Raw genomic sequence first — 15,798 nt, forward strand, 5'->3', positions numbered from 1 at the left:
TTTTTTTTTTTTTCTTTTGTGGTTCTGCTAGTGAACTGAGTCAGACGCAGTATATGTCAGTCAGCAGTTCCTGACTTATCTATTACACGTATCAGTAACTTTACAGCTGGAAAACTGTTTGGAAAAACCACCTCAAAGTTACTGGTTGTTTGCTTTCACTTGGTGACTTTTAACTCTGAGTTTAGAAACTTTTCTCCTTTTTTCTTCCCTTTTTTTTTTCCCCTCCTCCTTTCTGAACTACTACTGCTACAGATCTGATATGCTGTCCAAAAGCTGTCATTTGTGCTTTGTATATCAACAATACAGATTCTGGAATTGGTGCTTATCTGGCAAAATTACTGATGCATGAGGCAAAAATAGCATACAGCTTGTTCTCAGCAAGCTGTACTATTAAAGCAAATAGCTCAGTAAGATTTAGAAAGGATTAGATACTTAACACTTCTCCAGCACTTTCCATTTGTGGTTCTCTGAAGTGCTTTACAGCTATTAATTCTCGGCATCCCTGCATATGAGATTAGAGATACAGAGGACCACTTTGGCAATCTGTGCGGTGTCTTGCAACAGCTGATTAATAGCACATAGCCCTTTACTCCCTTTGAACAGGATGTGAAGAATACATCTTTCAGCAGAGGAAGGCAGAAGACAGGCTGGCATTTGTTGGGATGTCTTCATGACCTTGGAGTTTCTTTTTGTGTGTTCAGTGGGAAATGTGTTCACAGGGAAATCAGAATGTTGATTTTTATCCCATGGTCAAGGACAGCATGTCTTTTGAGTCTGTACTTGCTCAATATTTCGTAGACTGTACAGCAGTATGCTGAATTTAGAGCCCTTTTGTGCAAGATACTGTACAAATTCACAATAGTAAAGTCCTTTGTCTTGGACAGAGGTGAGTTATGCAGGAAAACGCTAGTCAACTAAYGTGAATGAGACTTGCACACAGGAATGTGGTGATTTGTGTCTTGCACCACAGGAGAACTACAGTAGATGAGTCTGTGAGAGCTGAGTAATCAGTGTTAGAAACTATTATGAAAGGACTGGAGAGTGAAACAGAATATGCTTTGTCACTAAATGGCTGTAAAGCCATTTTGTATCCTATATGTGGTTCTTTACAAGAAGGATTTAATAGAACTGCGAAGTTTTGGAAGAGAGGAACTTTAGTAATGGGAAGGCTTCTGTACAAGCAAAGGGGTGGTTTGGAAGGGTTCTCCAACAGAGGTYTAGAAAATTGCACAGAGGGAAGAGGTGAATATAATAATCGTTTGCTATTTCTTGTAACCCCAGATAGTCTGGGTTATCAAATGACAACYTCAAGCATCAGAATGAAAACAAACCAAAGGAGGTCCTTTTTCACATAATGTCAGCATCTTGCTGCAAGACTTCCAGGATACTGTAAGTTTATACAGCATCCTATAACATGGGGTGCAAAACCATTAGTATTTTAGACCATATCTGACTAGAGATAGTCGCTGAAAACTGGAAAAATAAACTAGAAATGTGACTGCCCTTTTTTGTGCTCTTTACTCTTTTGTTTCCATATGTATACTCCTGGCTGTTGCAAGGTACCAGGTTAGAAATCTGCCTTTGGAACTGTGCTTGCAGATGCAGACTCTAGAAGCAGGGAGAGGTTTCAGGAAGCTCTTGCCCAAKTGTGGTGTTACACCCTTGGCTAGGGATTACAGGACCTCTGCCATGCTGTAGGTGAGACTGCTGGAGAGAAAGTACTGAGCGAAACAGGACTGTGAGGTTTTGCATGTCTTTTATGGTTAAAATGTGCTGATGATTGCAGCCTTGTTTTGCTGAACAAAGTTTCTGTTGCTTGTAAAGAAATATTTTCAGGAAGCTGAAGTTGCCACTTACATTTGTGTTTCTGACTAATCTAATACACTCCTGTAGCCATGGATTTTGGAGGACAGTTTGTTAGGCTGTTCAGGTACCTTCCTTAACCACTTCCTGTGTGGATAGAATAATCTGAAATATTGGTAGAACTAGCATGCTGTGCTTTTTCTGTAATTTAGGAGTTGTGAGGATTTTTCTTTTATTTTTTTTAATATTTTTGTGATAGAAGTTTCTTTTTTTTCTTTCTCCTTCTGCATCAAAGTGAAAAAGATGAAAAGGCATTTGTTAGCTGGAGTCAAGGATAGGTAATCATTGCACTTGGCTGTGTCAGGCRGCCGGATGGATTTAATGCAACAGGATCATCCTTTGCTGAGCTGTAACTGGAAAAAGATCGCAGAAATGGAACTATACTAATAAGAGATGCTTCCCTTTTAACTCCACATATGCTCTCCTGTTTTGTATCCCCTCCTTGCTTAAGTGATAGGAATGTTAGCTTTATCATGTACAATGAAAATGTTAGGTCCTCACACTTTAGATGATGATAAATGAAATTSCTTAGCCCTCATACCCTTGTTTTGTGATTAAAACCTGTGAACTTCAAACTTTTCCCTTAGGTTTCAGTTTTGTCCCATTACCCTGTCAATGAGAKATTCTGTGACTGCACATGTGGTCTCGTACCACGTGTTAGCTGAGCTGGAGTAACTTCTGGCAGCACATTACACTGCTGTACCTTGATTGTGGGCCTGAGCCTTTTGGTTATTTCAGTTGAATGGTAGGTTGTCATTTCTGTAAATTTTACATTTCTCTTCTCCAGCAAGATGAAGGGAATGTGGAAAGCTCCAGAAGATGAAGAGAGGTCTGGGCAGCAAGGAAGACAAAAGAAAAAGCAAAAACGCCAGTTCTGGAAGAAGTTTAAGAAAAATGGTGGAGGTGATAATGTGCCATCACAAAAAAACCAAAATGTAGCTAATGGACCAGAAAACCATGCGTGTGAAAGAGATGATGAAAAACAACCAGCTTTGGAGTCTCAGGCGTGCATGAAGGACATGGACCCTCTCAGTCTACTGGCAAACAGTGATGTTGGTAAGATAAAGGCGCTTGGAGAAGTTTTATTTTAAAGTAGTTCTACTAGAACAAGCTATTTGCTAGCAACTTCTAGGGAGAGCTGGGAACTTACTGAAGCTTGTAAACTATGTCCTTGATTGGAAGTGGGCTAATTGGATGTGTTTATAATGGAAAATTCTGTTAGTAGAAAATTGATGGAAGTCTTAAGCATTTTTCTCCAAACACAGTTAGGAGCCTGCTGTCCCCTCTTTATCACTGGGATTGCTGTGCTGTGGCTAGAGTAGTTCCAGGCTCATCAGGGTCATAAACTTGTARCTTTGAATGTAGTTGAACATCCCTGTGTCTAAAACTTGCTTTTAGAGCTTCCTTTTAAATAGAAATTGCTATGTAGATGTATCTTGATTTAGGACATGGTCTTGTAAGAGAAGACACTGTGATTATTGTGAAGACTGGCTCAGTGCTTTGTCTAAAGAAAAAAAGGAGAGGGGCAACTCTTGCATTTCAAGGAGCTTCTGCCCTAGAAGGCTTGACCTGTTAGAGAGGAAACAGTATCTCGTAGTCATTCAGAGTGAGGGATCTTTCTCCTGTATGTGTGTGTCCTACTGATGTGTGTACATATATGTTGTTAGGAAGAGCTAAGACCAGTAGGCTTGACTGATGTGATTTGAAAAGAAACTAAAATATAAAGTCATTGAAGAGGGAGATAATTTTGCTTTAGAAGAACGCTTTAGACACTGTCAACAATTAGGCACTTAAATTTACTTGTGAGCCAAGTTGATCATGATACGAATACAATGAGAAAAATCTGGTGGATACCTCTTACGTGTTTGATTCCCCTGTATGAACTAGGGAACACTGACTCCTATGCTCTATCATCAAGAAATCTTTCCTCTAAGGAGGAGAGACAGTTAGAAGACAGGATATAGGCATGTCTTGGATTTGAAAAACATCTGTGTTGGGTATTTCTCTTATCTATATGTATTTTAAAGTGTGTTACTAAACTAAGTCAATACTGAACTAACAAACTGAAGTTTTGGGGGCCTTCTAACAGAGCACAGCTCAATTCTATCTTTATTAAGGTTAAGTTTTTGCTAAAATAATCTTATTCTACCTGTTGTCTCCAGAGATAAGGAATAATTTTTTTTTTTTTTTTTTTCAGCATGCTTAATTGGGCAGGGGAGTGATTTGAGCCATAGGGAAATAGTGCCATCATTTTAGGATTTTAGGAAACGGAGTAGGGGTTGGTATTAAAAAATGGAATTCTGTATTCGAGGCACTGTATAGAAATGCTTGCGTTCATCGGTGGTGCTCATCCTTGGACTGAGGTAGCTGCCRTAGGAAGACACGCAGGTAAAATTTACGCCACCCTTTTGCTGGCAAGCGAAGGGGATACGATAGCAGTAACAAGGGCAGCTGCCTACCTGCGTTTTAGGGATTATGAGGAGTCTGGCAGCAGAGTGTAATGAGAGAGGAGAAAAATAGCATCAGTTGATTTAAATTTAGATACTGAAACTTTTCCTGGCTAGTCAGGGTTTTGAAAGTGCTGCCAAAAAGCTTGTGTGCAGCATTACTTGTTCTGCCATAAATATTGCACAATAGCCTAAAGAATTAGCACCAACTTAAGTTACTAAACTAACTTGTAAAATAAAGAAATTTTTGCTAAAGTCAAAAGAGAAATAAAGTATTTCCACAATAGATTTATTTTTAAAGACTATTAAGTATCCTTTTCTGTTTTGAAATAGAACAATACTGAGAATGTGAAAACTAAACTGATTCACTTACACAAGTGAATTATTTAAAATGTCAGCTTTTTTTCTCTTTTAATACCAGTTTTTGATATGTTATTGAACTTGATCTTGATGCTTTCTTTGTGTAACTTTAAAATATTACTGCTTTAATTCTTCTGGTAAGCATATTTTTGTTTCTACATGCTGACAGCAATATAAACTCTATTGATATAACTATTTATAAGATAGTGAACAGTGAATTGAATGAAAATTATCATAATTTTGTAAGTTTATTTCTGAGAAGTTTTTTCTGGTAGGTTCTTTCTGTTTTCCTAAAATCCTCAAATTAGGTGTGTTTGGTTTGTTTGCCTTCTGTCTTATCTTTCTGGTATTCTTTCTAAAGGGCAGTTTTAGACTGTAACATCTCATTTACTCATGCATATCCATCATACTCTGTAGGAATTTAGGTGTTTAACTATCTGAAATACTGCTGAAAACTGATTGCCTAACTTATAGGCTGAGTGTCCTTTAGAAAGGTTTTTAATCATCCAAAAATTTTTGTCCTTAATCCTCACTTTAAATGAGGAAATTCTCCTTTTTACATTATTGGCTTTTGAAGTCACCCCCACTGGATTAAATCCAGGAAGACTTCAAAACATATTATGAAATCCTTGCTCTTTCTTTACTCGCGGTTGATGATTAAACCTATAATTAAATTCTCTATGTGAGATAGGCCCCAAAAGCCCAAGCTTTGTTCAGAGAAATCAAACTTTTTTTTTGCTCCTGTAGCTTCCCCTGCAGAACTGCRGCCAGCGCTTAAACAGTTTCGCTGCTGAATGTGGAGGGTAGGCAAGTGTGTGCATCCACGACGCTGAGCCGATGGTGGTGCCTAGCACCAGTCCTACGTCTCACTCAAATGAAGACTTAATAGCAAAAATGGCTGTTAATGTGCGGGAGTGCTTGGGAAAAATCTCTCTCGCTTTTTTCTTTCCGTGCAGAATCCGACAAGGATGAAGCAGCTGCTGAAGATGGGAAGCTGGGAACAACTGTTGTTCCCAAGCAGGTCACCTCGGCCCTGAGTTCGTTGTCGGCCAACTATGGCAGCGCGTCTGAGAGTGAGCCGGAAGGTGCGAAGGAGCTCGGTGAAATTTGTCTTTTTTTTTTTTCTCTTCTCTCTTCCTTCATCCCAGTGCTGTGAACTGCAAATGCAGATAAAACATGGTTAGAAATAATCTTTCCCTCTGAAGGAGGGGGAGTTGGAAGGCTTCACATTTGGCTTTCTGCCCTCTCCCATTCCTTTGTCCAGGCCCTATATATTTATAAAGGCAGCATTTATGAATGCAGTAGCCCAGTGGCAGCACCTGATGCCCATGCCCCTAACTCCTTCATTCTGTGGGTTATCACAATTTCAGTCAACCTGTAAAAGTCTTTTCTCAAGAAATTGTAAGTACTGTAGTGAGAAATCATAGGTGTTGCAGAAAAAAAATACAACATATGAGCTGAGGCTTACACTAAGCAAAGATGTTAATGTAGTGTTGGTTCAGGGGCAGTATCTCAAAAATACTCTCCAGTTTGCTTGCAGTGGCAACGTGTGCTAGTACTGGTATAAGTCATGCAGAAAGAGACTAGGATGATTAAAAGGATATTACATTATTTTGTTCCTGGTCTGTTTCTCCATTTTGACCCCCCAGTTTTGAGCACTAAACTGTTAAGCCATTGCTTTTTTCCAAGTACAGTGATAACTGCTGATCTTGAAGAAGCTCCCAGAATACAGCATTTGTACAGTCAGCCAGTGTACTGCACTGGAATGGCCTTGTCCACTTGAACTGTGCTGCATCTAATTCCTGGTCTTTTTCTAGCCCTACAGCATATGTTAGAAAGTCCAGAACAAGGTTTCCTGAAAGATTGGGTGGGTTTTTTTCCCCCCTTTGTTGTTTTGCCTTTTCCCACCACTGTGACCTGAGTTGAAGGGTGGAGATAAAATTTATTTGCTTAGGGTGTGTATCATTGAACTTCCCAAGCCTTTTGGAGTCAAGCGGTTGGAAAAAAAGCAGCCTGTCTTCAGTCTCACTTCAGATCATATTTGAGGAGTGCCAGGAAAATGCTGTTATGCTCACCCTGTGAACTAATTTCCATGTCCTTAAGGGCTTTTTCCATAGAAGGCTGCTGGATGTTGCAGTAAAACCTGAACTCTGTCGTGCTTGGATTTGGTGCTTTTCCAAGTGTATACTGTAGCTTGCAGAGGAGAGTCTCTTCTACATCCCATTTCTGTAGTATTTATGCTTGCCTCAAATTTTGCTTTAGGGCGATCTCTGCAGTATCAGTATAAGGTAAAGAACTCAGCTGTGCCTTGTTTCATAGATAGTCACTGTGCCTCATCTCCCTAGATGGCTTAAAAATTAGACAGCATCTGGCAGGGAAGGGAATTGAACTTGGGCATCCCATGCCCTAACTACAGGATGCTTCTTTTCTCTTTAGTCAAATTTGCGTGAAGATACTTTGAACAGGAAGCAGCGCACTTTCAAAGGGATCACAGGCAGAGACTTAAAAGTCTGTTCAACTCTTGATGCTTTCCCCCACTCCCCTATATAGCTGATTTGAAACATCTTGTTTTCCTTTCTGTGAATATTCAGAGAATATTTTTTTATATTTAATATGAAACAAAAAAATCCAAAGCCCTTCCTTTCTCCGAAAAGCCTTGGCCATAAAGATGGGCAGGTGAGTAAGAATAGTACTAATGAACTTACAGTGAGTGGAGATATTAGCGTGTTAAAGAGGCCTTTAAGTTTGAGAGCTGAAAATGTGTTTTTTCTTTTAAGAAGTCCCTGTCAAGATCGTAGGAAAACCTGAGGAAAACCAGGCTGTGCTCCAAAATAAGCCTCAAACTACAAGTGTTCCTCAAAATCCAAATCTGAATCAAGAACCTGCAGAATCTACAAATACAACATTAAGAAGCTCAAATTCGAATGCAGGTCCCCCCAGAGGCCCTGATAAACGTGGGAAGAAACCATTACCTCTCCTACCAAAGCGGCGTCCAACTCTGCTGGAAATGGTAATGATTTTACTGCTAAAAKAATACGTACTCTACAAAAGTAGCARTATTTATGAATGGTTCTCAACAGAAAGTTACAGTGGTCTGTTAGCAAAAGCCCTGTCTTAAAATAGTTAAGTGAGTGTTTTGCTCAGCAAATACAGTTGTTTAAATAGACAAATAGAAATACCTTGGTGTGCATTCAGGTAATGACTGACTTTGAGCAAAGATGACAACTTAATTATGTGCCTAAAGTGAGCTGCACAAAGGACAAACCTTTATTCCTCCCTCTACTCTTTCCGTGATAATATCCTGTAGCTTGTGTGTTTGTGTGCGCTATTCTGATCTTCCTCCCTTTGCCCATAGCTTTGCTTTTTAGCTGCCTCCTCCTAATTGAGGAGTGCACAGTTTTGTTTCAGATGCAGTCAGAGGCATTCCGGATAAGGGTGTCATATAGATGACTTAAACTGTAGAGTGCTGTTGAGTTGCAACGACACGTGTGGGTCTCTTCCCTGTAGCCATGTTTAGAGTAGCCTGCAGAAGTAACAGTACTGATGTCTCAGAAGAGTAACAAGGGTTATAGGGTTGTAGGATCCAAGGTGGTGTGATTCTGTTCTGAGTAACAGGTTGAAGCCTCCTATCTGGGAGCTTGGTGACTTTCTTTGGTATAGACAGAGCTTTAAGATTTTGTTGCATTTAATACCCAAAAGCAACATGAGCTAGGAGGTCGGATGAGGTAGGCTACCCTTGCGCTTCTGTAACTAGCCAGCACAATTTACTGCAGGCAGAGTGTGGGGGAAAGGCGGGTGCTGCTGATATCAGTGCTTGGAAACAGTGGAGGGCGCTTAGGCAAGAGATACCTGAATGGTCCTGGCAGGCCACATCCCAAACTGCAGATGTGGGAGAAATCCAYTGATAGTCCTTTTAGCACATACTATCTTTGCTGCCAAGAATTAAAGCTGCTAGTGACTGAAAAGGAAGTGTTTGCCCTTTGTACAGCTCCCTAAGCCTCCAGTCATCTCTATCTCTTGCTCTTTAAAGCTGTTGGTGATCAAAGCTGTGAGGACTCTGAAAAAAGTCATATGAAATCCCACACGCTGAGAGAAGTGGCATAGATGCCAAAAGAACGTTAGAAGCCTAAATTGTAGCTTGGCAATATAGGCTTTTTTCAAAATTGCATTTTTGCCCCCTTCCCCCCCCCCCCTTTTACTGTTCAAAACCGTTGTTAAAGGACATGTRCTGTGGCTGTGGCTGTGAATCACATAGGAGTGCCTGAGATTCACAGATGGGCTTCTACTGTCAGAAACACTGTATGAAAATGTTGAAGAAACAGGGTTGAAGTTTTACAGTGGATCACTACTGAGAACTTCTCCAGAAAGTAAAGTAGGCTTTAATTTTATTTTCTCTCTCTCTCTCTCTCTCTATATATATATATATATATGTGTGTGTGTGTGTGTGTGTGTGTGTATATATAGATATAAAAATATATTAAAGCCTACTTCCACTATAAAATATATTTTATAGTGAAATGAGACTTAAAAGAAAGGTAGGAGGTAGGAGAATAGCTGCAGAGATCTTTGACATTCATTGGGCAGTGATCTTGGGCACTACTAAAATTGCATTTATCAGGGCCATCCACATAATGTGTGTTTAGCTGTGCCAYGTGCTGACAGGATGATGAGCCTTGCGTAGCATTGCTCTGCAGATATCTGTCACTGTATGAAAAAATAGAATACAGAGGTGTTACTTTTCCGTTCCAAATAAACCATGGCAGATGTATGACAAACTTTTTGCTAGGAAGGGTGATGGTGCATCCCATCTGTGCCTTTGTGAGGCCATTTGGGAATTCAGCAGCTTCCCCAACTCCTACCAAGAGAACATCATTACACTGCCTCTTCTCCACCCTAATGGGCATCTGTTAGCTCAGTTAGAGGTTTCTGAAGGCTGTTTTAGCTGCCAGTACAGGTAAATATTGAAGGCAAAATGTTTGCATTTTTTAGGCCAGCTGTCTGTAACATGCCTTAGTAACTGGTCTAAATAGAAATATGCACACATCAGTGGCTGGCTAGATTCGTTGTTTAAACTTAAAATAGCAAAAAAGCTTCTCCGTGGCATTGTAGGCCAAATCTAGCCAAGATGCTTGCTTGATTACGTGCAAGAGATCTCTTTTAGCCATAGATTTAGCTACTTGCTTTAAATCCATAGCTCTTTCAGAGTGTTAGTTCTACTGATATTCTCAGTGACAATGTCCTTCAGTTTCTGGTTGTTTTGTGTATTTTCTATTTTTCCTAATACTAAAATGAACTTCAGTGAGGCTAAAGGAAATGGAGGTCTCTAGCATTGAGTGAGCTATTAGAAGACTTTCTTTGGATTATTATACCTTTTGGCTCATAAGTGTTTTTAATAAATGGAGTATTAAATTACAGGTACGGTAACCTCATAAGTCTGTATGGTGCTAATGGACTTGCATCCTGATGGCCCAGGATCATGGCCCAGAATGCGTTCTTTATTTCAGGTGTTCATTATTATCCCTGATATAAGCTGAGTCTACACTGGGAAATAATTGGGGAGGAAGTTCCTAGTATTTAGATATATTCACTGACTTTGGCCACCTGAGCAAACTGGGAATGGTGGCTTAGTCCCAAAGAAACCATCAGGTTTGTCAGCTTGTTCAACCTGCCTTAGTGCATTAATGGGGCTGAAAGAGTGATCCTTAAACATGTGCATGTTGGGCATGCGAGTGTTTTCCGCTGGTGCAGCAGGACAGTCATGTGCGAGTACTGTACTCAACTGCAGCCCCTTGAGGCTCTGCCGGCTGCGTCTGCAGAGCACTGTTGTGAAGGTGGTGTTTGACCATCAAACTGCACTTCAGCACCTTGCTGCTGCCTGAGAGGCAGGTCTCACCCTGMCTCATGCTTTCTGGATATCTGATCTCACTTTTTTGTGCTATGTTGAGCCTGTTGACTCAGCTCAGCTTTCACTGCCCCCCCCCCCCCCAAAAAAAAAAATAGTCGTTTCTGTTAGGTTCATTTTCTACTAATTTATGAGTTCAACTGATACAGAAAGGTGCCTGATCAGCACAAGAGCTGGCTCAAGAGAAGGGACCAGTGAGCCTTTAGATCTCTCTAGCTGTACTGTTAAGTTGTAGCCCAACAGGCTRTGTAGTGCTACTCTGAAATATGTGTGTTGACTTTGCCGAAACAACTACCAAATTGGTGGCAGAGCACTGAGTGTAGAAGTACATGGCTTTCATGTACTTTGTCTGGTAAGGCAGTCTCATCTCTGTTTCCAGGCCTTGAGAGAGAGACATGTGTATCTCTTTATGTATTTAAAGTTGTTTAAAATTGCCAAGTAAAGCAGTACATGTTGCTTGACTTGCATCCACTGTGGATCAGTGGAGGAGAATGTGCATCACTTTGTCTTCTTCCCTTCCAGTTACTAGCCCAGGACATCCGACACGAAAGGAATATCATTTTGCAGTGTGTTCGATACATCGTCCGAAATGATGTGTTTGGACTTCATTTAAAGACAGAACCAGCAGCTGAAACAGAGGCTGGTCAGGCCTCTAAAACTACAGCGGAGTTTTTGACGGACAAGCTCAATGAATCTAATTGCTCTTGTAGCTCTGACCTCCAGTTAACAGGAGGAGAACAAAATGCATTATTAACAGCTCAGAGTGAGAAAGCACCCATAGATCAGACGTCACAGGTACCTCACTTGGCAGATGAGGAGACATGGGAAATGCCACCAACTCAGTGTGAAGAAGCACTGTAGAAAATGTTGTAGAAAGTACAGCAAAGGCTTAGCTTTTCTACTGGACTGACTTTTTTTCAAAGACATTAGTATAACCAAATAATAATTAAAAAAATGTATATTGAACTGTTAAAATCACTTTTCTAATCTCTCCTGCGTGAGGTGACCTTTTCCTTGTAAAAAGAGCATCTGTGTTGAGTAATTGCTTTTCCCCCATGAATGAAATACGGCAGTGGCACAGAACGGTCTTCACTAGAATATCTTCTGATCCCTGCTTTTGAGCTTTCAGAACTTCGAGCCCCTCACCTTCTTAACAGGAAACGAGTCAGAATTTAAATCCATTGCCAGAGCAAAGTAGTGTTCAGGTAAAATGGTTCTCCCCCATCTGAAGTCATTAACCTAGAGTGTCTAGAATTATCTTGAGTTTCTGGAAGTATGTGAATGTAGTTTTGAAAAGATAATTCGGTGTCAYTTTGTTTCAGCTGTTACTGATCTGAAGTATAAAACAAAGAAATGAAATGGAAGAAATAACTGACCTGACTCTAAACGTACTGCACTTCCCTGAACTCATCTTTAATCTGTTAATAAAGTGAAGAAATGGAAAGACAGTAAGGATGTGAAGTGATATAAGAAATTTTGTCTTCAGGCAAACATAGGCCTTAACTGCTGTCATAGGCTTTGCCTGACAGATTTAACTCTTGAAGCAAACTTACTATTGAGAATAATAGATTCAATTTACCAAATTTTCTAAATTTAGTTACTTGTTTGTCCCTTTCTTTTTTTATATGCATTGGAATTAGATTTGGCCTTCTGGAAAAATGTCGTCTTTGGTACGTTTTTTTGATCATACCGCATCTAGTGCTTTTCTTCCTAGAATTGTGTATTCATTCATTCTTCTGTATGGTTGCACATGAGTGAGTTGTTTTTGAATGCTGAAAAAGCATCAGCCAAGGTTTAGAAACAAGTTGTMTTTTGATTACATTGTGCATTTGTTTGTCAGAATCCTTCTTGTAACGTGCAGGTGTGAGTTTGTCACATTGACACTGAAAACATGTCATGAAAGTAATCTATAGTCAAAATCTCCACTGAAGAGTAATTCTCCACGCTTCCTCTTTTAGTCATGGTTAAATGTTGGAATTAAATTGCCTTCTCAGGGATTGATTTTTTTGTTTGTTTTCTTTGATAGAAGTCTAGCCGTCCATACCACTGCCTAAAATAAAGACTCACATGGGGTTTTTAGTTGCCTAATAACTGTATTTACCGTATTTGTTCTTTAACTTGTGCCATTTATGTGATGATGCATYTCACTTGTGGAGTGCAGAAAACAAGGAATAACTGGAAATTGTCCCACTGCTCTGCTATTTATAGTTATAACTGCACATTGTGTTTGTAATGCACTGTCTGAATTTATGGAATTATATAAATATAAACACCCTTGTAAAAGTTGTGTGTCATAAGAATACATGTGTAGAATAGATTGAAGTAGTGATCATAAACATTTATTCTTCCAAGGCAGATGATTCATTCCTACCGTGATGGTCCCGCAAGCCATCTTGTTCTTACTAACTTGTGTATGGCTTTTACAGTTTTACTGCAATGAAAATATCAGCAAAAGAATCCTGATCAGAGATATTTGGCACTTGGGCAGAACCTAATTTCTGAGTGGGTTGGCGCCAATGCTGTTGAACACAAGGGCAGCAACTGCACATGTGCAGTGAACAGAAATGGATTTGTTTTTCCTTTGAAGTTACATTTAACGTGCCTTTGTCCCTAGTGAGTTGATGGCACACCTTTCTTTGGCCGCAGGCCCTGGCCCTGTGCTAGCAAAACTTTAATTTGAATTCATTATATTCTTGCCATTCTGGATTTAAGAATACTAACTTTCACACACCAAAAAAAAAATGCTATGTCAGAAGGAGATCTTTTGAAAGTCTTTCTCACATAGATTTGAAGATACAGGTTTCTTGTGGGGGAGAGCTAGACAAGGCCAGCATGTCATCGATCAACATTTGAATGACTTGCTAGGGCTTGTACTGCATAATGCAAAATTGCAGTGGAAGTTTTAGGGGTGAACTATTCCTGAGGCACATGTAGCAGATACATGAAGACGTGGTGCTGTTACATTAACTTGTTGACCAAGACTGCAAGTTAYGCTTTAAAGTTCTCTATCTCTTCTTCTCCCCCACTTTTTTCTGTTCTTCTAAACCATGCTCAGGCATTGCATCTTCCTTCCTGATATTGCAGACTGTGCTTTCTTAGTACTTCTAATCCAGCCTTTGGCTAGGAACCTGGCTGCCATTATAACCTTTCGTTGATACTGTCAAATGCCTACAGGCTTCTCCTCTCCCTACGACGTGTGCATTTTAATCTAAATTGAGAGGTGGGTTTTGTTTGCTCCTTCTTTATATAAAGATGCCTCCTTGGCTGTGTAAGAAGGAACTTAATGTTTTTGATATGCTGCAGGAACTGTCATCTTGATTTATTGTRTGTGKTTTTTTWAAAAAAATGTTTACAAGACTATTAAAATGCCCTATTTCTCAGGCTTTGTGACTCACTTTAGATAAAAATGTCAGTGGCAACCTTCATGCTTCTGAAATTTTATTTTTACCTTTCTTCTTTGATAACTTAGCTACTGAAAATGTAATTGTGGGTGTCTAGTTTAAATTCAGTATTCTTAGGCTCTTTTTTGTTTTGTTTTAAATCCATCTCACTGAGCCAGAACAGTTGAGGAGAAAATCTGATTTCATACCTTTTTAACCTACACTTTTTTTTTTAAACTGGTGATGCAACTTAGACATCCGTACTTCACTGTGAACAAAGTCACTTTTGTTTCTTCATCCTCAACCATAACATTCAGCCATGCTGGAGCAAGTGTTTTATATTTTCTAATCAGTGAGCATTTCCTTAAAGACCACTTGGTTAGTGAGCATCTGATTTTTAAACTTTGATGTCTCARTCTTTACACTGAGCACATCAGAGACTCAGATGTGTTGATTTGACCTTGTTTAGAAGGAAGATGCTGACTTTGCTATCACTGCTCTGATCCCCTATGTCCACTCTTTACAACTGGGTTTATTTCTGTGCTTCATTTATTTGTATGACTGCTAATCCAAATGGAGCTGTACAGTCACTATCATCACAGTGTCACAGTCACTAGCTATAAGAATAATTTTATATATATGTATATGTTTGAGGGAGAAAAATGCAGATCTTAAATGATTAAAAAAAATTTTGAGGAACAAATGCAAACTATTCTGACAGATCATTCTGTCTAAAATAGAAATTCAGCTTGGACTATTGCATTCCCCAGACGATCTGAAAGTAACAGTCCGGCTTACCGTGGGCTGATTTATGCCAGCGTGAAGCCACTCTGGTTATCTTTAAAGGCATGTGGCTTTGGGGGAAGGTTCCTGTGGATTTAAAAAAAAAAAAAAAAGGAAGTGCAAGAAGCAGGATTTGGAAAGATACAGGCTTAATCCCTGGGAAATGATGGAACAAATATGTTTGGAAAACATTTCCAAACATATGAAGAACAAGATGATGATCAGGCATCTATAGCATTTATGAGGAGAAAATCATCTTTGATGAACCGAAAGGCCTAGGATGAGATAACTAGCTCAGTGGATGTTTAGTTTGACTTTAGCAAGGCTTTCAATACTGTCTGATAAACTGGGTCTATGGGGCTTTCATGGAATTCAGTAAAGGGGAAATGCACGGGATGAGGAATGCCTCCATGTACAAGTGCAGGCTGGGGGCTGACTGCCTGGAGAAAGCTTTGCAGAAATGGCCCTGAGGTTCTGGAGGACGAGTGGTCAAACAAGCCAGCAATGCACCCTTGTGGCAGAGGTGGCCAGCAGTAAGTATCCTGGGCTGCATTWGGCAGAGCATTGCCAGTAGGTTGAAGGAGGTGATCTTCCCCCTCTACTCAGGCCTAGCATGGCCTCATCTGAAATTCTGTGTCCAGTCCTTGGCTCCCCAGGATAAGAAACTCATGGAGCTACTGGAGTGAGTCCAGCGAAGGGTCATGAAGATGATTAAGGAACATCTCTCATATGAGGAGAGGTAGAGAGAGCTGGAACTCCTCAACCTGGATAAGGGAAGGCGAGGMGAGATCTTACAAGTATATACAAATACCTGAAGCAGAGCCAGAGCCAGACTCTTCTCAGTGGTGTGCAGTGACAGGCTGAGAGCCAATGGGCACAAACCAAAACACAGGAAACTCCATTCCAACATAGAAAAAAAGCTTTTTACTGTGAGGATGACTTGAGCACTGGCACAGGTTGCCCAGAGAGGTTGCGGAGTCTCCATTCCCTAGAGATCTTCAACATGCAAGTGGACATGGCCCTGGGTAACCTGCTATAGCTGTAGCAGGGGGATGGAGCAGCT

The 15,798-nt window shown here is 40.1% G+C and overlaps 1 protein-coding gene across 2 annotated transcripts in view; it reads left to right on the plus strand.

Annotated features, from left to right (window-relative positions):
- Positions 1-12,855, plus strand: part of NUFIP1 (nuclear FMR1 interacting protein 1) — a 22,608-nt gene extending 9,753 nt beyond the window's left edge. For both annotated transcript variants that reach the window (XM_085316360.1, XM_085316361.1), the window contains exons 7-10: positions 2,651-2,919; positions 5,627-5,755; positions 7,448-7,680; positions 11,095-12,855. In XM_085316360.1, the coding sequence (XP_085172486.1) occupies positions 2,651-2,919; positions 5,627-5,755; positions 7,448-7,680; positions 11,095-11,433 (970 nt within the window). In that variant the 3' untranslated portion in view covers positions 11,434-12,855. The remainder of the gene's footprint in view (positions 1-2,650; positions 2,920-5,626; positions 5,756-7,447; positions 7,681-11,094) is intronic.
- The last annotated feature ends 2,943 nt before the right edge of the window (positions 12,856-15,798 follow it).

This window comes from Rhea americana, unplaced genomic scaffold (assembly GCF_003343005.1).
Source record: "Rhea americana isolate MKP2758 unplaced genomic scaffold, rheAme1 scaffold_467, whole genome shotgun sequence".
Taxonomy (NCBI): domain Eukaryota; kingdom Metazoa; phylum Chordata; class Aves; order Rheiformes; family Rheidae; genus Rhea; species Rhea americana.